This window comes from Hypanus sabinus, chromosome 19 (assembly GCF_030144855.1).
Source record: "Hypanus sabinus isolate sHypSab1 chromosome 19, sHypSab1.hap1, whole genome shotgun sequence".
In the NCBI taxonomy this organism is placed as follows: domain Eukaryota; kingdom Metazoa; phylum Chordata; class Chondrichthyes; order Myliobatiformes; family Dasyatidae; genus Hypanus; species Hypanus sabinus.
Window position 1 is genome coordinate 21662547 of NC_082724.1, and position 24170 is coordinate 21686716.

The 24170-nt window shown below is 40.0% G+C and overlaps 1 protein-coding gene across 3 annotated transcripts in view; it reads left to right on the forward strand.

Moving 5' to 3' along the window:
* The window catches only part of cacna2d3a (calcium channel, voltage-dependent, alpha 2/delta subunit 3a), an 893404-nt gene that overhangs the window by 405286 nt on the left and 463948 nt on the right, over positions 1-24170 (forward strand). For all 3 annotated transcript variants that reach the window (XM_059944148.1, XM_059944149.1, XM_059944150.1), the window contains one exon: positions 16401-16563. In XM_059944148.1, coding sequence (XP_059800131.1) covers positions 16401-16563 — 163 coding nt within the window. The remainder of the gene's footprint in view (positions 1-16400; positions 16564-24170) is intronic.

Here is a 24170-nt window from a genome sequence, read left to right on the forward strand (position 1 = left end):
CTTTAACTAGAGGGAGGGGGCCAAAACTGCATGGTATTCCAGATGCGATTTCAATTTTAATTGCCTTTGGAATTTGCAGTAGGACTTTGCTGTTTTGATATACCATTTCCTTGAAACAAGAACCAACACCATCAGCCTTCCTAATCAACTGTTGTACCATGTGAGCTTTCTATGTTTTAAGTGTGTGGCCCCAAATACCTCTGTGCTGTCTTCAACAGACTTTATGTATTTAAATAACAATTAACAATAACAATTCTTTCTTCCAAAGTGAACAATTTCACATTTTCACACATTACCTCTCTGTTTGCCAACAGTTTTGCTCACTCACTCAACCTATTGACATCTCTCTGCAAACAGTGTCCTGTTCACAACTTGCTTCCCCTGCTACTTTTCTGTCATTAACATATTTGGCTTTAGTATATTTGCTTGCTTCCTCCAAATAATTAACATATATTGTAAACAGCTGTAGTTCCAGCACTGATTCCTGTGGCTGCCAGCTTGAAAATGACTCCCTTATCTTTCGTTGCTGCTTCCAGTCTGTTAGCTAATCCTCAAAACCTGCCAGTGTATTGCCTTCAAAACCATCAGCTCTTATCTTGCAGCATAACTTTTTGTGGGGCATCTTGTCAAATGCCTTATGAGAATCCAAATGTTTTACATCTACCAATTCCTCTTTATCCACTCTGGATAACACATACTCTTATGAAATTTGTGATGATTTTCCCTTCATGAAGCCGCTTGATCATGTTATGGCTTTTCAAATGTTCTATTATTTTCTCCTTAATAAATGGTTCTAACATTTTCCCAATGATAGCTATTAGGATAACTGGTCTTTAGTTAATTGCTTTTTGCCTCCCACTCATTTAGAATTAGTATATCATATTGACAGTTTTCTAATCTTTCAGTATCTCTACAGCATCCAAAGGTTATTGGAAACTTTAAATGAATACATCCATTATCTCTATAGTCATTTCTTTCAGATACAAACTCTTAGATCCAGAAGATTTTTAAGCCTTTTGCCACATTAGTTTGACAAGATCTATTCTGTTGTGATTCTAGCAGTATTTCAGTCCTCCCCTGTAGCATTTTTCACCTTATTTCCTTTGCATTTAAGGTTACACAAGTTTCTCATTCTCAGACTGAATGCCAAATGCCAGCATACTGAGATCACTATTTCTGAGGATTTTTTAAAATTCTAAAATCATTTATTAAACTTGTTTATTGCATACCACAAAATTCAAAATAGCCTATCCCTGGTCAAGTTCATGATGTATTGCTCCAAGAATCTATCAGTTACACACTGTCTGAATTAATTTCTCATGGCTTCTCTTTCCAGTCTCCATGAAGATTAAAGTTACAATGGACAGAAAAATGAGACAATAAATGAAGAAGAGTTGCCCTTTCACCTATTTTTCTAAGCACCCAATCATTCTAAACTCCTTGCCCTCCACAAACCCTACAAAGAATTTTTAAGACCAACATATCTTTGAAGGCATCAGCAAACACCCTACATGAGAAGAGCATATTTCATCAAAAATTGTTTCTGTAGCTGTGCCATCTAATATGGAAAGGGTTGTGAACCTCATTTATTTGTCTTGACCATATCATCTTAACTGTGAAATGATGACTAGCATAGTTTTATTAAATTCAAGTTTACTCAGGGTTATATGGATAAACTCTCATCAGGTAATGAATACATTATTTTGCAGAGTTTGGATAGGGAGAAGGTGCTTGGGAAGCTGAAAGGTCTAAAGGTAGTTAACTCTCCTGGACTGTATGAACTCCACCCCATGGTTCTGAAAGAGGTAGCTAAGTGATTGTGGAGGCATTCATGGTAATCTGTCAATGGTTCTAGAGGAATGGAAATTTTTAGGTGTCACTCCACTCTTTAAGGAGGCAAAATTTTAGGTTGGTTGCCCTGAGTTCAATAGTTGGTAAGATTTTAGAGTCAATTTTTAAGGATGAACTTTGGAGTAGTTGGAATTACTTGATAAAATAGGCCACATCAACATGGTTTCCTTAAGAAGAGATCTTGCCTGACAAATCTATTCGAATTCTTTGAGGAAATAACAAGCTGAGTAGAAACAGGAGAGCCAGTGGGTGCTATTTACTTGAATTTTCAGAAGTCCTTTGATCAAATGTATGCATGAGGCTGCTAAACACAATGGAGCCCATGGCATTACTGGAAAGGAACTAGCATATATAGAAGATTGGCTGACTAGCAGAAGATGAAGAGTGTGAATAAAGGAGGCTTGTTTTGGTTGGCTGCTGGTGACTAGTGATGTTCTGCAGGGGTAAGTTCTGGGTCCACTAATTTTTATGTTGTATGTTAATGATCTGGATGATGGAATTTATGGCTTTGTGGCTAAGTTTACAGATGATACAAAGATAGGTGGAGGGACAGGTAGTGTTGAGCAGAAGGACTTGGGCAGGTTTGGAGAATGGGAAAATAAGTGGCAGATGGTATGCAGTGCAGGTAAGTGTATGGCCATGAACTTTGGTAGAAGGAACAAAGGCATAGGTTATTTTGTAACTAGGGAGAGAATTCAGAAATCAGAGCTGCAAATGGACTTAGGAGTCCGAGAGCAGGATTCTCTAAATTTTAAGTTGCAGGTTGAGTCAGCAGTAAGGATGGCAAGTAAGATGTTCGTATTCATTTCGCAAAGAAGAGAATATAGTAGTGGTGTTTTAAGGCATTGGCCAGACCATACTTGGAGTATTATGAGTAGTTTTGGGCCCTGTTTCTAAGGAAGGATGTACTGACATTGGAGAGGGTCCAGAGGAGGTTTACAAGATTGATCCCAAGAATGCAATGGTTAACATATGAGGAACATTGATGGCTCTGGGCCTATACTTATTGGAGTTTAAAAGGATGATGGGAGGGGGATCTCATTGAAGCCTACAAAAATTTGAAAGGCCTGAATAGAATGGACATGAAGATAATGTTTCCAGTAATGAGTGAGTCTTTGACCAGAGTGCACAGCCTCAGAGTAAAAGGAGATCCCTTCAGGATAGAGATGAGAAAGAATTTCTTTAGCCAGAGGTGAATCTGTGGAATTCATTGCCCCAGATGGCTATAGAGGCCAAATCGCTGGATATATTTAAAGAAGAGATTGATAGGTTCTTTATTAGTAAGGTTGTGAAAGTTTGTGAGAAGAAGGCTGAAGAATGGAGTTGAGAAGGAAAATAAATCAGCCACGATTGAATGGAGCTAATGTGTAATTCTACTCCTGTGTTTTATGGACGTAACATTAATATAAAATAGAACCACAGATTTTTGCCTGTGAGACTGATTCTTACAAGTGCAGAGTGCAAAAGGTATTGAATGCATAGAATAATGCATGGGCGTTTATGGTGTTGAATTTAAAAAGTGGGGAATTATCTCATCAATTCTGACAACTGTGGAATTGATATTTTATATGTAGACCTTTTACTAGCTTCATGCTTGGAGGTTGCTCCGGCTTGCTCTGATTAAGCATTGTTGTCATATCACGGATGCAGCAGGAACCCAGAATTCCTTGTAGAAATCTTTCAAAGGTTAAAACAGAGCATGTGTGACCATCTGAGCATAAAATAATTACCAAGAAATGTCTCTGGTGATGTGTAGATTGCTGACACAGAGTTGCAAGCACCATAGCTAGATGAAATACTCCCAGTGATTGGAGGATGTGTGTGACCCCACCCCCCCCCACACCCGAAACCAAACAAGATAGAGAAGAAGAAGTACGATAATCAATAATTATGCAAGATCCACCCTATGTCAAACCTCCCCCACCTTCTACTTGATTACAGAATAACACATGATAATTGTACATCTGAATGTTATAATCTGTCACACTACCCACAGGGGCAGCCAAGTTCCTCCCACAATCATTAATGATGCTTTGCTTTTGAATGAGAAATTACAGGATAACTTGACCTGTTCCTTTTCTTTTTCTCCCTTTCCAAAGCCCCACTTTAAAGATGGTGCACAGCTTGTTCAGTATCTGTCTCAAGGGTAGACCTGGGAAACTGATAAAAGACCAGGAGAAATAAATTGGACTTGAATTTATCCAGACGTCACTGTCAATTCTGTAGTTGTCCATTGCCCGAAGGTGTTATTAATCAATATATTGGAAAAGTTTTGGCCAGTCTGTCAGGATTGCACCAAATATTGCCTCTCAGGGCAGTACCAACACAGTTATTAAGGTGAGTGGGAGTGAACTGGATTGTCTTTTGATGGTTGTTTTGACTGGGACTACCATAAAGTACAGCACAGAAATAGCTCCTTTGGCTCAATGTGACCTGTGCTTTAGTACCCAGGCATTGTGATGCAAAAACTTTAATAGTTGATGAAGTGTGTTCTTCTCTTCCCCCCCCCCCCCAACTTCTTAAATTTGCTGGCTGACAAAGGTTTTTAAAATCCTTTCTGGATAGGCCTGAGGCCTTGTCACTGGAGTTCAGGAGCAAGGGACCAGCTAGGTAGCCACTCACATTTGTTCCCAAGTTAGTGTCTGTGTGTGAACAAATCAAAGAACAAGCAGATGAAATGATTATTCATAATCCAGCACAGTATTTAGTTGTAAATTAAGCTCATAATTCAAGGAAGGTTGAAAAGGAATATAAGTTAGACAGAGCAAAAAAATGATATAAGTATCCAGTGGTCTGTCCTCATTTTTACTTTAATGGCTTAATGGCCTCCAAGTTATTGTTCTGATACTGCCAATGTTCTCATGGTAGATCAATGTGAAATGAGTAAAAATAAATATAATATACTTGAACAACACACATCAAAATGCTGGAGGAACTCAGCAGGTCAAGCATATGAAAATGAATGAACAGGAAGCCTTTCAGCCTGAGACCTTTCTTCAGGACTGGAAAGGAAGGGGGTGATGCTGGAATAGGAAGATGAGGGGAGGGAAGTTGATAGGTGAAACCAGGTGAGTGGAGGAGGGGGGAATGAAGTAAAAATCTGGGGGGGTTAAGTAGGAAAGGTAAAGGGCTGGAGAAGAAGGACTCTGATGGAACAGGAGAGAGGATCATTGGGGAAAAGGGAAGACAGAGGTGTACCAGGTGAATGGCAGCTTAGGAGAGGAGGTAATAGAGTCCTGAGTAGGAAAATGAAGAAGAGGAGGCTGAAGGGGGAGAGGAAAAACAACCAAAGTTAGAGACATTGATGTTCATGCCAGCAGATCATCGATGTCTGGAATATGAGGTGGTTCCCCTCCAGACTGAGAGTGGCTTCATCAAGAGGAGGCCATTGACTGGCTTGTTGGAACGGGAATGGGGATAGGAGTTGGCCACCAGGAAATTCCGCTTTTTGTAGGTGGAGCCGAGGTGCTCGACAAAGCGGCCCCTCAGTTTACATCGGGTCTCGGTGATGCAGAGTAGGCCGCCTTGGGAGCACTGGATGCAGTAGACGCCCTTGACTGATTCACAGGTGAAGTGTTGCCTCACCTGAAAGAACTGTTTTGGGGTCCTGAATGGGGAAGAGGGAGGAGGTGAATGGGCTGGTGTAGCACTTATGCCACTTGTAGGGCAATGTGGCAGGAAGGAGATTTGTGGGGAGGGAGTCATGGAAGGAGCGTTCCCTTCAGAAAGCGGAGTGGGGGGGGGGATTAAAGATGAGTTTGGCAGTAGGGGTGCTGTTGAAGCTGGCAGTAGTTATGGAAAATAATGTGTTGGATTTGGTGGCTTATGGTGTGGTAGGTGAGGACAAGAGGAATTATCCCTGTTAAGGCAATATTCCTGAACATTGTTTAACATGGCATAATTTTATTACTACTCATTAAATTCTTTTAAAGAAATAACCAATGTCTCAATGCCTCTCTTTTTAGCATTACGTTCAACGTATCCCCTAATATTTCTACCTAGCTTGTGATTGCTACCCTGGTGCTATATTTCAATACAATGGTAAAGGCATGTGTCTAACAATTTCAGTCAGTAACATCATTTAGTTGATTGATCAATGGTACGTAAGAATGCTGTGTGTCATTTATTCTCTAATTGTCTCCTTGCAGACATAACCATGAATTTATGGATATTACCCTACTACATGGTTTATTGGTCAATCATAATTGTGGTTAATTATTGTGCTATCATCATGGTGTTATGGTGTATTGCCAAATAAGGGAAATAATCCTGGGTACTTAGAACAAAGAATTGTAGTTGTTGATTGTAAACTTCATTAAATTTTGCAGCTATTTCAATTTTAGTACCATGTATTTCTTGAGCCGTAGAGGTATACAGAACTGTTTAGTTTGGTAAATAGTTGGAAATTAAAATGGGAGAGCAAAACTTTTTCACCTTAAATGTCCATGTTTATCATGAATCATACTTAAAGTAGTCAGGGCTTTTAATCATTACTGATTAATCGAAGTGATAGATGGATTGTCGTCTTGGTAATTGATGACTCGATGACTGAGATACATGGGCTGCGACGAATGTGGCAGTGCACGGATAAGGTAATGTGGCCACAACTGATGAAGGCTACTTCAGCTCTAGTCAGCCTGAAAATCTCTTCACACAGTGCAAGAATGGAAATGACCTGCTACTGATTGCGCCTTTGGTATGAAGTACTTCGATAAATGAGAGGCTGAATCTCTGTTCTCTTGTTATCATGTATGCATTCCAGCAGGGAATAGATTTTTCATGTGCATTCTTTTATGCATGATATTTACAACTAAATCTTTCTGAGTAGGTGTTTGGAAACATAATGATGTATGAAATTCAGGATAAAAGTGCTTTTGAAAACGCCATGAGCAGCAGCTTTCTTCGTCGTGTTATAGACAATCAATAATAACGTCACTGCTGTTTCCACTCATCCCGTACCGTCCTCTTATAATAAAAATGAGATGAGATGCAGCAGTCCTTGAACTTGAAAAGGACATTTGCATTATGGAAGCCATTTGATCTGCAATTAACTGAAGGATCTCCTTGACTGATTCATTATTTTTAGCCATAGCCAACACTTTAAATACATTGGTGTCAATTCCCCCCCCCTCTACCAATGCCCCTTGCTGTCCAGTCCAGCCATTCCCAGAATGCAAGCTGTTCTCACCCCTCCTGTCATAACTCTTACCTTCAAATCGTGGTGAATTAGGCCAGTGGAATATGGGTTTCCTAATCATTTTGGGAAGGGCCCTCTCAATTTGATGGTTGGTGTAAGATGAAATAATTGAAAAAATTAGTGTTTTTCATTTAATATCACATGCAGCCAAATTTTCTAAATTAAAATCTGTTTACCATTAGTTTCAATCCACAAATTCTGGTTGCATGCCAGAGGTTAAAAGTCTGAGACGAAAAATATTCATCAAAAGGTGTGTTTCAAATAGTGAAGAGTCTTTCTATTAAATTTTATTAATTAAATTAGGGTGATAGGGTGATAATGTTCCAGATTAAATACACAGGGTACAAGATCCAAGGGCCTTAAGAGGTCAAGCTATACATCCTCTTATGTAGGATTCCCAACCTGGGGTTTGCAGACCTCTGGTTAATGGTAGGGGTCCATGGCATAAAAAGGTTTGGATGTCATGCTCTAGTATCAGACGTCTCTCTCTAGAATTGGGGTGCCACGGTAACGTAGCAGTTAGTGCAACGCTATTACAGCTCCAGAGTTCAGAGTTCAATTCCAGGGCCCTCTGTAAAGAGTTTGTGCGAAGTCCCCATGGATCGTGTGGGTTTCCTCTCGGTGCTCCAGTTTTCTCCCACGGTCCAAAGACGCACTGATTGGTAAGCTGACTGGTCATTGTAAATTGTCCTGTGATTAGGCTAGGGTTAAATAAGTGAGTTTTGGGCTGGTGTGCCTCATTGGGTTGGAATGGCCTGTTCCACACTCTCTAAATAAATAAATAAATAAATAAAACGAATAAGAATTTGCCCATTTAAGACAGATGAGGTAATATTTTTTTTCTCAACTTCTCAACCTTTGTTAAAGCTCAATACTGGATCTCATATTTTACTCTGATCCTCTGACTACAGTAACACAAATATAAACAGGGCTTTAAGAAGGTATTGGAAATTTAGATAGCTCTCCTTTTTGTCTGTTAAAGCTCCTTAGGGCAGAAACAGGTTTAATATCAGTGGCATATATGATGAAATTTGTTGTCTTTGCAGCAGTAGTGCAATGCAATATGGAATAATAGAGAAAAATTGTGAATTACAGTAGGTATATGCAGTATATTAAATTGTGAATTACAGTAGGTATATACAGTATATTAAATTGTGAATTACAGTACGTATATCCAGTATATTAAATAGTTAAGTATATAGTGCAAAAATAAATATTTTTAAAAATAGCAAGGTAGTGTTCATGGGTTCAGTGTCTATTCAGAAATCAGATGGCACAGGGGAAAGAGCGCTTCCTGAATTGTTGAGTGTGTGTCTTCAGGCTTCTGTACCTCCTTCCTGATAGTAACAATGAAAAGAGGGGTTGTCCTGGTGATAGAGGTCCTTAATGATGGACGGATTTTGCCTTTTTGAGGCTTCACTCCTTGAAGGTATCCTGGATACTATGGAAACTAGTGCCAATGATGGAGCTGATAAAGTTTACACCTCTCTGCAGCTTATTTCAATCATGTGCAGTAGCTCGCCCCCATACCAGGTGTTGATCTAGCTAATTAGAATGCATTTTGTGATATTTGCCAATGTCTTCAGTGACATACCAAACCTCCTTAAACCTAATGAAATATCGCCACTGTTGTGCCTTTATTGTAGCTGCATCAATATGTTGGGTCAAAGATAGATCCTCAGAGATATTGACACCCAGGGACTTGAACTTGCTCACTCTTTCCACTTCCAGTCCCTCAGTGAAGATTGGTGTGTGTTCCCTCATCTTCCCCTTTCTTAAGTCCACATTCTGTTCTTTAGTCCTCCTGACGTTGAGTGCAAGGTTGTTGCTGCAACAACACTCAACCAGGTAAGTTATCTCGCTCCTGTACATCCTCTTGTCACCATCTGAGACTCTGCCAACAATAGATGTGTCGTCACCAAATTTATAGATGGCATTTGAGCTCTGCCTCGCCGTATGATCATGGGAGTCATGGGCATAGAGAAGTAGAACATGCTTCAAATATATTATTTTGAGGCAGCAGTATATTGCAGTACATAATTTTAAAACAAAATTACTATATATATATATAAATTAAAGTATTGCAAAAAGAGAACCAAAAAGAACAACAGCATTATAAGGTAGTATGCATGGGTTCATTGTCCATTCAGTAATCTGAGGTGGGGATGGGGGGAAGAAGCTGTTCCTAAAACGTTGGGTACATGTCTTCGGGTTCCTGTACATCCTCCTTAATCCTGCCATGAAAAGAGGGCATGTCCTGGGTGATGGAGGTCTTTAATGATGGGTCGTGACTTTTTGAGGCATCACCTATTGAAAATGTCCTGAATGCTCAGAAGTCATGTGTCCATGATAGAGCTGGCTGAGTTTGTAACTTTCTGCAGCTTTTTTGATTCCTCTATACCAGATGATGCTGCAACCAGTTAGAATGCTCTCCACGGTACGTCTGTAGAAATTTGCGAGAGTCTTTGGGACATACCAAGTCTTCTCTAATTCCTAATGAAATACAGCTGCTGTGGTGCCTTCTTTGTAATTGCATCAATATATTGGGCCCAGGTCTTCAGAGACGTTGACGCCCAGGAACTTAAAACTGCTCACCTTTTCCACGACTGACCCTTTGATGTGAATTGGTGTGTGTTCCCTCAACTTTTCCTTGCTGAAGTCCACAATCATTTCCTTGGTCATACTGATGTTAAGTGGATGGTTGTTGTTTTGGCACCACTCAACCAGCTGATCTATCTCACTCATATACACCTCCTCAGCACCATCTGAAATTCTGCCCACAATAGTTGTGTCATTGGTAAATTTATAGATATTGTTTGAGCTGTGCTTAGCCATACAGTCATGGGTATAGAGAGAATAACCCTTCCAAATTTTTTATAGGCCATTGAACAACAAAATGGCAGGTTTCATAATGACTTACAAATGGTACATCTTTATTGCAGCAATAATGTTGTGTTAGGGGATACTATTGCGACTGAATGTTGCTGAACATGTCACATTTCCTAATGGATGTCTGGGGGCATTAGCCATAATTGAGCAAAGCTCTGTTTCCAGATTATTTCTCATACAATCTTTCAGTGAAGACTGGACAGAAGCAGTGTAATATGATCTTATCAGATCAGGATGGTCACCCATTCTTTTTTGTTAGATCATCGCACCACCAGATGATTGGCCTTTGAATATCCCAGTTGAGCTTTCAGTTTCTCTGGATTAAAAAAAGTTTAGGTTTGCAGTCACCCTTGGCTTTGCTCCTAAAGAGAAGAGTAGGTGACTTTTTGACTGCTTTGAAGTACGGTGCCATTTTCTCATTCCTTCAACATGCACCAGGGCTGCTTCTTCCAACAGAGTCTCATCCTATCCATGTTAAATATTGTTCAGGAGCCTAGCCAAATTTCTTGATCATTTGTTTGAACCTCTTGGTAAATTTTCTGTTGTTGTGTTATCTGTGCTTGCTGCCTCCTTCAGAAGATAAATACTACATGGATTTTGTTGGCCTTGATCCGATCAGTATTTTCAGAACATTCATCTCCTTCCTCAGATTGTTTCAAGTCTTGCCATAATTATCTTAGTTTTTCCTGGATCAGCATCAAATTTAGCAATGCATGTTTTTTAATTAATTTTACGTGTTCCAGCAGGGCCTACCTTGAAGAAATTATCCACTATTCTATGGTGGAATGTCGGTTTGCCTCTTTTGTCTAGGTCACCCTAAATGGTTTCTGTTTATTTCATTGTCTTTGTTGACTACCATTTTCTTCCAGAACCACATCTCTTCCTTTAATAAATATCTCTGAACCTAACTGATTATGTGGATTCCAACTGAAATTCAGTGCTTTATATTGTGGATCCACCCAAGTTCAATCTCAGAGTTATCATGTCCATGCTTTCAATTTGTTCTTCATTGCACTCAGTGCTGCATTATACAACAATTTCCCTTCCCTCCCTGATGTTAAAAGGTAGCAAATTCCAACACTGCATGAATTCCAGTTACATCCCTGACCTTTCTCTCCTTTTTCTTCCTCAGGCTTCATCTCTCACCTGGTCCCACCCCACCATGTTTTCACCATCTCTTCTGATCTTCCTCTCTCTGATCCTGGATGATCCATTTTCATCAGAGCCCACTCATTATGAATTCCAAGTCCATAATGATGCGGAACTCCTTTCCCACTGCCTGTGCTTCTATGCCCGTTTCTTAGAGCAAGAGTCTTTATCATGGACTACAGACCATTTATTTTGTCCCCAGCCACCTGTACCTCCACTGATCCCTTCCCCTCTGCCATTCTATTCATTACTATCTGGTGACTCAACATCAATTACCTTGAATTTTCTAACCTTCACCCATTCCTTTCTATCCCTTCTGAGCTCTAAGAACCATCTCTCTAATATCATGATCAATGTTGCCAGTAAGGATGCTGTTATTTTAATTTGGCAAACTGACCTTTCCTCGGATAGGCCAAACGTTTGCTCTCACTCACATCTTCACACTTCCCTCAGGACCATAAACCTGTTACTAATGATTCGTCCACTAGCTCCCTGAGAGACACTTAATTCTTCAGACCTGCCCTCACAACTTCCAGTATTGTAGTGTCCTAGCCCCTCAAAGTCTAATTCTATCTCCTGATTAAGATCCACCAACTGGATTTCCAAATAGACCCATTGTTTTTACCCACCCTTATCAAATTCATCACCTTGGATAGAATTCCATCTGTGGTAGAGGCAGCCGAGTTCGTCTTGCAGCAAGTCTTCAGGATCCATGGTTTTCTAGTGGACATTGAGTTGGACCATGGTTCACAATTCGTATCACGTTTCTGGAGGGCATTTTGCAAACTAATTGGTGTAATAGCGAGTCTTTCCTCTGGGTTTCACCTGCAGTCCAATGGCCAGACGGAGCAGGTGAACCAAAATATGGAACGTACTCTAAGATACCTGGACTCTGAAAGGCCAAATGAGTGGAGCAACCATTTTATGTGTGCAGAAGTCACTCAAAACTCTTTAAGCTTTTGGCACACGGATGTTTCCTTTAGAATGCCACTCTTCCCTGAGCAGGAGGCAGAGGTTGAGGTTCCTGCGGCTGAAGAGCTGGTCTGACACTGCAAGGAGAGTTGGACTAGGGCAAGGAAGACTTTGTTAGCTTCTACCTGGAAGGCTGAAGTTAAAGGCTAATTGCAAGAGAAGATAAGGACCAGTTTTGCAGCCTGACCAATGGGTCTGGCTGTCGGCTCAGGATCTGCCTCTCCGAGTAGAGAACACAAACTGATGCCTAAGTTCATTGGGATTCACAGGAAAGTGGCCTACACCTTGCAGCTCCACAAGACCTTCAAGATCAATCCCACTTCCCACATTTCCAAGTTAAAGTCTGTGAACACCAGCCCACTAGCCCCACCACCGTCAGGCCTAACGCCACCCTGGTTTGTTGATGGGGAACAGGTTTTCACCATGAAAAGAATTTTGGACTTGCTTTCTACTCGAGGTGTTCGACAGTATCTCGTGGACTGGGAAGGATTCGGACCAGAGGAGAGGAGTGGGGTGCCTGAAAGAGACGTCTGGGATCCGACTCTCAACCATGACTACGATCAATGTCTCTTCAAGCAGCCAGGGCTGTCAGGAGTCGATTATAGGGGACGAGTTTCTGTTACGACACACACCCATCCGTGCCAGCTTCCAAAATTTAGTTGCTCTAACTCTCTTAAGTATGGATAGCTGGTGTGGCCCCTTTAAAGGTTCAGGACAGGCCTGCTAATTGGCATTCATGTTTTGGGCGCCAAGGACTGAGCACTTAAGGATCTCCTGAACAGAGGTTCAGTGCTCAATCGAAAGCCTGCTGGTGATTTCGTCTAGTTTTGTGCACAGATTCTCGAACTCGTTTGAAACCGTGTCTTGATCCTTGCCACAGCCACTCCAGCATTTGGGTCCAAACCATTCTCATCAAGGACTCTCATCACAACATCCATTTCCACTCTGCTCTTTTCTTCACATGTTTCACCTCTGACTATTTTCTGGCTCCCTCCCACTCCACGCCAGGAGGTGGAACAGCAATAAACTTCTGTTACAAGCCGACAGATTCACTGAGCAATCTCAAATATGTTGGCACAGCCACCTTGTAATCATGGACTCAGCCCCATGACTTAATGGCTGCTTTAAACTAGCTACAGTAAAATGATTATCAAATGAGCAGCGATCTTGCGATTTCAATTTGCACTAATCACTTAGAATATCACAAATTAGAGACTTGCACAATTTCAGTATAGGATACAATAGGTTTTACACCAGTGCTTGTTTATAATTAATAATTATTCCTATGAATTAGTATAACCAATTGTATTTCTTTCCTCTGCCCTCTCACGATAAGGATTGTTTGATATACTGTAGAATCAAAATCAAGTTTAGTATTACTGGCATAGGTCATGAAATTTGTTGTTTTATGGCAGGAGTTAAGTGCAATACATAGGAATAAAATCTATAAATTACTGTAGGGCACACTCAGAGTAAGAAACATATAAATATATATTAAAACAGCTAAATATGTAGTGCAAAAGAGAGGGAAAAAATAGTGAGGTAGTGTTCATGGGTTCAAACTGATGACAGCTTGTTCCTGATTTCATGAAACATTAAGTGTCTGTCTTCAGGCTCCTGTACCTGATGGCAGTAATGAGAAAAGGGCATGTCTACGTGATGTGGGTCCTTAATGATGGATACTGTCTTTTTGAGGCATCACTCCTTGAAGATGTCCTGGGGTCTGGGGAGCTGGTACCCGTGATAGAGCTGGCTGAACCTACAACTTTCAGCAGCTTATTTCAATCCTGTGCAGTGCTCTGCAACCCCCCATACCAGATGGTCTTGCAGCCAGTTAGAATGCTCATCACTGTACATCTGTAGAAATTAGCAAAAGAAGTTTAACAAATTGGGGACTCATACCTACGTAGAATCAATTCTGCATTACAGCTGAAGTTCGTGAATTGAGGATTGATGATGATGATGATGAAGATGGCATCCATTTGTCTCGAAGGTCAATGGATAGCGGCACTGGAGCGACCTCTCCAGGGCACAAGCCTGGGCAGAAGGTATTGGGACCCTGGGATGCCCAGTCATCAAGGTCCTCCTCTTGACCTCACCAGTGTAGTTCAAAGGAAAGCAAAGTAGTACATTTGACAACAGCTTGGCTGCAGGAGTTGCTGGAGGGATGGTCAATGATGTCCAGCCTCCTTAGGGACACCACTCCAGATTTTCTGTCTGTGTTTGCTCCCGTAGACTCCTTCTCTCCCAGGGCACAAAGGCATGTCCACACACCAGTGGGCCTGTGTGCTATGTGTTCAGGGGCTGGACCTCCTCCCCGACCTCTGTAGTTCAGCCTGAGTCTGAAAGAAGTTCGGTTTCCGTGTCTCACCAGTGAAGAGGCACTACATGAGGTTTGCTGTTGGCGAGACTTACACATTCAGCTCTCATTTTCATAAGACTGCTAACCGGCAGTGGAAGCTGACAGTGAGAACGACAAGTGCTACCCATTACACTACCACACTAGATGTGTCGCAACAACCATTTGACACACAACTTGAAGATTAACTGTGATATTATTGTTCTATGTTGAGGAGCAGAATTGTGAAGCTACTATTAACTTATATTGTTTTTATTTGAGTAATATTTTGTGAAAGCTCTAGAGTATGCTTGTGTTAAGTAAAACTGAGACTAATATGGGACATGCTTGATAGCAATTACAGCAGTGGAGCAGCATGATAATATGCTGAAATTTCTTCTGCAGCATATTTGAATAATTATTCAAAGCTGCTAATCAGCTTTTTTAAATTTCATTCCTCACTCTTGATACCACCTTAGCAAAATCTCTCCTATCCAGCATTGTTCCATCATATATCACTGAAAATTCCCCCCCCCCCCCAACTCATCCTTTCTAGCTGTTATAAAACAGTCCTTACCCCGGTAGAAAGTAGGCAACACAAAATCCTGGATTCCGGAGGACACCCTTCATCTCTCAAATTATCTTCATACTGCAGGCTTCCAACAGTTTTAGTGAAGGCACATGGGTAGGGTGTGTATCTCTTAGAGTTAAGAAGCCTCATTATAAGAATGTTGCCTTAGGTTACTTTTTGAGTGAGAAGTTATTTCAAGGCAATTATGGTGTTGTGAAATTAATCCATTCCCTTTTGTATATTTTACACTTTATTCTTTGATGTAGTTCAACAGCAGATTATTGCTCTGTGTGCACAGTTACTTCTTAGTATAGAAGTTGGTTGTAGGATTTTGTTTTCCATAATATATGGGGACTTCTGTGTATGTTTTCAAGGCAGCAGAAGGTGGAGGTTTTTGGAATTACCGAGGAATTGTCTCTGACTTCGCCCCCAATCAATCTATGTATTCTTCCTGTGGAAATATAAATATTTTATTGTCTGTATTCCAATTTCCAAACCTCTCCAGCAATACCAATATCCCAGAAATTTCCTCCACTTTGTATTTACAGAATCCTCAAATCAGGCTTCTGGGTTCCAGTAATCTAGCTTCAACTTTCTCACTGCAAGTTAAATGTTATATTCTATGTGTCCAGTTAAGTTAATTTGGACATGATTTACTTCAATTTTAACCTCACTTCATTTCTTCAGTTTATTCCATACTGACAGTAATTTATAATACTTTGTAAAAATATCTCTCCACTCCTTATTTATCTCTCCACTGCTTATTTATTCTTGAGCCTGTAAAGTTATACGAAATATAGAATTAATGACATTTTTCATGGTTAATTATTTCTCAGGGTGATGGAGTTGAGATACATCTCTACAATAGGAGGACTAAGGTTAGCTCCTTCCCTCCACTAATGTGCAGACCACCCTTGGGCAAGGTGTAGCACCTGCTTAGCCCCCCCAATCAGGTTTCTGTGAAGCCACTGGAGCTGTGGTGGATGGTCTTTTGAGCAGCTGATGCATATCACAATTCCTGGTTATGTGACCGCTGACGCTGGGCAGACAATCTCTGAAGAGTATTTATAATGGCAGAATATTGATTTAACTGTCTTGTAAACACACTGTCCAGAAGAAGGCAACGCCAAGCCACTTCTGTAGAAAAAAATTGCCAAGAACAATCATGGTCATGATCGCCCACGTCATACAATACTGCACATAATGATGATGAAATATTTCTAGAGACATTGTATATCAGTCATTTGCAAAATTTTCATAGATTGTCATGTTAACACAGTTTAAAATGTTCCATATTTTATATTCAACATTTTTATGCTGTAAAGCCAAATAACTGTGTGCAAGTGTAATATTTTTCTAATAATAGTGTACTTCTGTCTTTTACTTGGCTTGCATTGAATTAGTTATCCATAATGAGCTTATTTTGTTTTCAGTATGAATACTTCAATGCTGTTTTAATAAACGAAAAAGATGAAAATGGCAACTACGTGGAACTTGGGAAGGAATTTATTTTGGAGCCTAATGAACATTTTAATAACTTGCCTGTCAATATCAGCTTAAGTGATGTCCAAATACCCACCAACAAGTACAACAAAGGTAAGTCAAACTTTGATATTATTTGTTTTTCTTCTGATAGAATTGGCCATTTATACTGAATATGTAATAAATAGCTTTAATTGAAACCATGGTTTTAGTATAAATACTTCAAAAAGTGTGTAAATGAATGTAAGAGTGTTAAGTTTATAATATGTTCTGTAATGTTATGCATGATTCAGACAATTGTACAACTATTTTGGGTGTGATTAAATAAATTGTTTTCATTTGGTAGATCTTCAGTTTCCAAGAGATCTGTTTTGGATTGTTGTTTGACAAAGTACTCCTAACAAACTATAGTAGTTAATCCTTCTGAATATATATCATCATGTGCCATTATTGTACGTGCAGTTATTGTATATAGCATTTGCTGCTAACCCAAAGTAACATGATCCCTGTTCGCTTGCATACACAACAAAATAGATAATATAATAGATGTAACTGAATGATTACATGAATGTAGTCTGTTCCCTAGGTTTATGTTTCTTATGTTTAGATGATTGTTCTTAATTGCTTACACTGCCTTGCATGATTTTTGATTTTATGTAAATTAAATTACACCCTTGTAATAACATTCTAGTATTCATTAGTCTATATCTGATTGAGAAACAAAAGATGATATGGATATATTATATGTGATTACAGATAAACTCTAATTTTATTTTTACCTGTCAAACAATGCATTTGTTGAAAAGTATTTAGTTTCTCAAAACTCTTGTCTCTTTGTATTGAATATTTATATCCTAGTGGCAAATGATAATATCCTTGCCCAGCAATGTGATAATTCCCTGTAGTGGATTGTCATTTAATGTTCTGATTTGCAAGGAAGGTTATGAAACATAAAAGAAATCACCCATGAAATGAACAGGATATTGCACCATTGATGGCATGCCACAGATATTCACTCAAGTGAAATACCATTTAACTCTCATATAGTTTGGCACTTGTGCCTTCCAGGTCTTTTATAACTTGCCAGATACTGCTATGAATATGTTCCTCACCCTGACCATGATGATAATAGAATCCAATTGGAAAAATGCCATCAAAGAGATTCTATTCTTCATAATCTAATCTTACTTTTGATTTTGATTGTATTACAAACTTATGAGAATCACAATGATCCACCATTTAAAAACTCAGGGAACATATTTAGCTTGTGGGGGCATGATAACATTATTTAGTAGTGGGCCTTTTTTTCTCCCCAAGCATATGTGTGGTCAAAAATTGACACTTTGTCATGTCAAATTTTACAATTATGCTACCTTGTTGGTTTCAGAATTGTAAAACTTCTTCAACTCACCTTCAACAGCCACATTCACAGTTGTCCCATTCACTCATTCCAATATTAATAAGTTTAGGAGACTGGACCTGATAGACAGGTGTCTCTGACCAGTGTTTCTGCTACATTGGCATACAAGGTAATACAACTGATTTTAACTTTCTATTGAAAGGTATTAAGCAGGTAGGTCTCAGGCAAAAAATAAAAACTAACCATAATTCTAAAACAAATGAAGAAAAAATAATTGTCAGAAATATTGGATTAAGCACAAGAGGTAAAAAATATAAAGTAATTAAACTCATGAGAAGTTTAAAATGTGTGAATAAAACATGTGAACAAATAGTAAGGATGTGCTTCCCAAATAGTCATTTTCTTTTGTTTGGGCATGAACTGAATGAATGGTAGGCAGAGATTTAACTGGGAGATAATAACATGGAAACTTCTGTTGCAATATTGCTGTGACCAAACTAATTATACTTGACTAGAAGACTGAGTTATGGAAAAACATAAGAAATGGTAGAGAAAACAGGTCCATGGTACTTCAAAAGCAAAATCTTAGCATTGATGAAAGATATAATGAGAGGTTAGAAGACAATGCAAATTTTGTGGATAGAAATACAAAATATAAAAAGGTTTAATTAGCTTGACAGAACATCATGAGCTGATGATCTGGTTTCTGAGCTGCAATGTTCTGTCTATCTACTTTGTGGAGTACGTCCTCCTGACCCTTCAGGCTATGCCACCCAGCAACCCCTGATTTAACCCTAGTGTAATCACAAGACAATTTACAATGACAAATTAACCTACCAACTGGTACATCTTTGGACTAAACCAGACCATGCAGAGGAATGCAGAGGAGATCTAGGAGTCCTTGTTCATGAGTCACTGAAGGTGAATGAGCAAGTGCAGCAGGCAGTGAAGAAACCTAATGGAATGTTGGCCTTTATTATAAAGGGAATTGAGTACAAGAGCAAGGAAATCCTTTTGCATTTGCACAGGGCCCTGGTGAGACCACACCTGGAGTATTGTGTACAGTTTTGGTCTCCAGGGTTAAGGAAGAACATCCTGGCTGCAGAGGAAGTGCAGCGTAGATTCACAAGGTTAATTCCTGGGATGTCCGGACTGTCTTACGCAGAGAGGTTAGAGAGACTGGGCTTGTACATGCTGGAATTAAGGAGATTGAGAGGGGATCTGATTGCAACATATAAGATTATTAAGGGATTGGACAAGATAGAGGCAGGAAATATGTTCCAGATGCTGGGAGAGTCCAGTACCAGAGGGCATGGTTTAAGAATAAGGCGTAGGTCATTTAGGACAGAGTTAAGGAAAAACTTCTTCTCCCAGAGAGTTGTGGGGATGTGGAATACACTGCCTTAGAGGCCAGTGGAGGCCAATTCTCTGGATGCTTTCAAGAAGGAGCTAGATAGGCATCTTATGGATAGGGGAATCAAGGGATATGGGGACAAGGCAGGAACCGGGTATTGATAGTAGATGATCAGCCATGATCTCAGAATGACAGTGCAGGCTCGAAGGGCTGAATGGCCTACTTCTGCACCTATTGTCTATTGAAACCCATATGGTCATAAGGAAAAAGTAGAAACTTTTTATAGACAGCAGGGGGAACTGAACCCAGGTCGCTGGTACTGTAAAGCGTTTTGCCAACCACTACGCTACCGCGCTGCCCTAGTCGGAGGCAAACTTGGTATATCACTTGAACATATATCAGAATCACAATTAGCTATTTATTACAGATATCATCAATGTATTCCAAAACTGGATGCACCATGTTGTCCAATGACACTGTAGAAGCCATCTAACGCATGGTGGAAAATTCACTGAAACAACAGTTCAGTGTTCTGTGATAACTGATAACAGTGTTCAGTGTTGTCTCGTTCAGTGATAATGAGAATTCTTTTCCATTGATTACAATGGCAGAAGATATTGTAAACCTTTAAAGTGTTGGTATGTTTAGGTTTTTATAATTAGCTTACTTTATTTTTATGTAAATTAAGTCTTTAAAAAGAACTTTATTTTTAATGTATCTTTTAAAGGATTCAAGTATTAGGTTTAAATATTTACGAATGACTAAAACATTCAGAACCATTCATTGCTTTTGAATTTTAATGATGGCTAACTCAGAGGACATGGACTACAGAAATATAGTTTTATCATAGAAATATCTGGAGCAACTGGAGGCTATTCAGTGAAATTTGGAACTGCGTGGATTACCTCCAAGAGCCAGCTCTTGGTCTGGATATTCATGGGTTAAATGCAGATCCACATACTTCTCAGACGAATGAGTTTCTCTGCCTCTGCCACCAATGCAGGCAATGAGTTCTGGACCCTGCCAAACTGTGTGAAATCTTTTCTCAAATGCCTTTTAACCCTTCTACTAGTTAAAATGCCATTGTCTCCACTATTGAGCAAAGTAGGTGCTTCCTGCTAACTTGCCTGGGCCTCAGATAATTTCATACATCTAAATTAAATCTTTTCTTAACCTCCATTGTTCTTTGAACCAGTCAGTCTATCTTCAAAATTGTGAGTTTTCTGTTCTAGCAACAAACTACTAAATGACCCAAGATCCCACCTAATGTTAGCATATTCTCATAATTGTTTCCTAATGTTTTGTGTTCTTTTAACCTCAATTTTCAGAAAGTGTACATAGTTGGCAGTGCCAGCATTCAATGCCCATTTCTAATTGACCTTGAGAATGGGTTCGTGAAGCATTTCAAGTATTGTGTGTTCCTTCTGCTTAAGGCACTCTCTCATGTTGTTGGGCAGAGTACACAAGAATTTAGACCCAAGCAAGAGGATTGGTTAGGGAGAGTTTGCTGTCAATTCTCTAGTTGGGGAACTTGAAATAAAAGTGGCGCTGCGGACTGGAACATCGAAACAGTGAGTTGTTGGTCTCCCCTCTCACTGTGGCAGGAGTGACACCTCTCTCTTTGTCAATAGTGAGAGAGAGAGAGACCAGTGGCATTTTGAACTGTCAGGTGACCATTGGGTTTTGATGGTCTCTAGATCGTGGTCTCATCGTGGGATTTTCTAGTGCTTGCATGCTGGGTGGTGGGGGCGGGTCTGATGCTTTTGCTGAGGCAGGAGGGGGGTGAGGGAGGGTTGATGCTTTGGGTGGGTGAAGGGGTTTTCGGGGGTTCTAACATCTTCCTGTCATCGATTCTTTGGGGCTTTTCTTCTATTTTGTGGAGGTTTGTGGAGAGTAAGAATTTTCAGGTTGTATGTTGTCTACACTCTCTGATATTAAATGGAACCATTGAACCATGATGTCCAGTCTAGGGGAAAACTTGCAAGTGGTGATATTCCCATGTACCTGATGCCCTTGTCCTCCTCAGTAAAAATTATGGGTTTGGGAGCTGTTGTCACAGTAGTCTATATGGATAACTGCAGTGGACTTTTGTAGATACAGCAGTCACTGAGAGCTGGTGATGGGAGGAATATATATTTAGAGGCTTGATGTGGTGCATTTAAGCTGGTGGCATTGTCCTGGATGTTCAAAATTCAAAGTAAATTTATTATCAAAGTATATATATGTCACCATATGCAATCCTGAAATTCATTTTCTTGCAGGCATACTCAGTAACTCCAAGAAGCATAATAGAATCAGGGAAAGACCATAGTCGATTGAATGGACAAACAACCAACGTGCAAAAGACAACAAACTGTGTAAATACAAAACTCAGAGGAACTCAGCAGATAAGGCAGCACCTATAGAAATGAATAAACAGAATATGTTTCCGGGCAAGACCCTTTTTCAGAATAATACAGTAATAAGAAGAAATAAATAGGCAACAAATATCAAGAACTTGAGATGAAGAACCCTGAGGGACTTAAGGGTTGTTGTTGGTGCTTCACTCATCCTGGAAAGTGGAGATTATTCTATCATGCTGATTTGTGCCTTGTAAATGGCAGAAAGGTCTTGTGGTGTCTGGAGGAAAGCTAGTAGAGCAGGATACCCAGCTTCTGAGCTGCCATTGTAGCTATTGCATATGATTGTTATTCCAGTTGAGTTTTTGGTCAATTGTAACTCCCGGATGTTGATGAAGAAGGACTTGGAAAAGAGCAATTGCATTCAATGTTGATGGCATGTGCTTAGATCTTCTCCTGGAGATGATTATTGTTTGGCACCTAAGTGGTGCCTGACTGCTGTCTGGGTTTTCTGTAAGAAGCCATAGACTGATTTATTTGCTGAAGAACTGGAGATGGAACTGAACATATACAATCATGAGCAAACATCTGCACTTCTGACCTTATAATAGATTGAAGATCACTGGAGAAGGAGAAGACGGTGGGTCCTAGGGCACTGCTCTGAGAAAGCTATGAAGTAATGTCCTTGAGTGACGATCATTTTACTCTGACAGTCACAATAACTTTCCTTTATGCAAGCTATAGCTACTGTGTTTTTGATTTGATGCCTATTGATTTCAATTTTACTAGGGCAGCTTGGTTGCACATACAGTCAAATGCTATCCTGATGAGAAGGGTAATGTTTCTCATCTCATCTCCTAGATCTTCACTCTATAATGAGGTCAGAAACACAGATGTTTGCTCCATTCCAGCTCCTCAGCAAATTAATCAGTCAATGGCTGCTTACAGAAAATCAAGAGAACAGTCAGGCACTACCTAAGTGCCAAGCAACAATGATCTCCAATATGAACTCTATTCATTGGTCTGTGCTTTGAGGTATGAAGTTGGGTGGCCTGGCGAACACCAAATTGGGTATTGGTGAGAAGGTTATTGGCAAATAAGTTCCACTTGATAACATTGTGAATAACAGCTTCCATCATTTTGCTGATGACTGCATTTTTGTAAATGTAATGGCTTCTTTGTAATGTTTCATTGCTAAGGCTAATGAAGTGGCCTCTCTGTAATGTTCACTGCTGAGGTAACGGTTTCTCTGTAGCAGCAATGTTTGGGTTGTTGCTGGAGATAACAGGACTGTAGAATGCATGTTAGCCAATCGGAGATTGTTGTTTTGTCTTGTGTATCTGGAAGGACGTTGTTTTTGCGGTCTTTTTGTCGAGGAGAGGTGAAGAGAACTGGTAGACCACCAGACGGAGTGGGCTGGGATCTGAGGGTCTGAAGGTCGGCGACAACTGAGAATGACAACTGAAGAATGACAACTGAGAATGACAACTGAAGAATGACAACTGAGTAAGCTCCAACATGACTTTGACTTGACTTGGGCCCCTTTTTTTGTTTATTTTCATTACTAACCCTCTATTAAGATTAAGATTCATAAAGTTCAATCATCTAATTGCATTTGGTGTACTGTCTGATATTTTGCAGTTGTGGGTTTGTAACTGTGGGTACATTACACAGCATCCACACAAACGTGACTACCCAGGATGAACAGGAGCTGGGCAAGCCTGAGGGTTACATAAATATAAGAAATGTGGGAAATTGTTGATGAATACAGATATACTGGAACAATGTGTCAAGTGCTGCGCCCGTTTCTGGAGTGCAAGTCTTCACTACTACAGGTGTGGTATTGCTTTGGGAATGGGGGGAAGCATTAGGACGTTAGAAAATTTTTCCACAAGAACAGGCAGTTTATGAAGGAAATGTAGGGAATGTTGTCTATATGGACTTAACAGGATTCCACATAGGAGGCTGGTCGTGAAAGCTCATTTGCTTGCTGTTCATGATGATTGGATTAGACATTGGCTTCACAGGAGAAACCAGAGAATAGCTGTAGATTGTAGCCCCTCTGACTGGAGGCCTGGGACAAGTGGTGCACCACAGGGATCAGCTGAGACTGCTATTGTTTATTATCTATATCAACAGCCTGGATGATAATTTAGTAAACTGGATCAGCAAATTTGCAGATTGGGGGCATCATGGGTGGTGAGGAAGGCTATCAAAACTTGGAGCAGGATCCTTGCCAGTTAGAAAAATGAGCTGAAAAATAACAGATAGAACTTAATGCAGACAAGTGTGAGGTGTTGTACTTTGAAGGGGAAATGGGGGTGGGGCTTACATGGTGAGAGGTAGGACCCTCTGATCCATCTGTGGCAGACAGAAGGATCTGGGAACCGATCTGTAACTTTTTGAAAGTGGCATCACAAGTGGATAGGGTTGTAAAGAGCTTTTGTCACATTAGCCTTCATAAACCAAAGTATTGCATACACTAGTTGGGATGTTATGTTGAAGTTGTATAATATGTTGGTGAGGCCTAATTTGGAGTATTGTGTGCAGTTCTACTCACATACCTACACAAAAGATATTAATAAAATTGAAAGAATGCAGAGAAAATTTACAAGGATGTTGCCAGGACTTGAGGACCTGAGTTATAGGGATAGGTTGAATAGGTTAG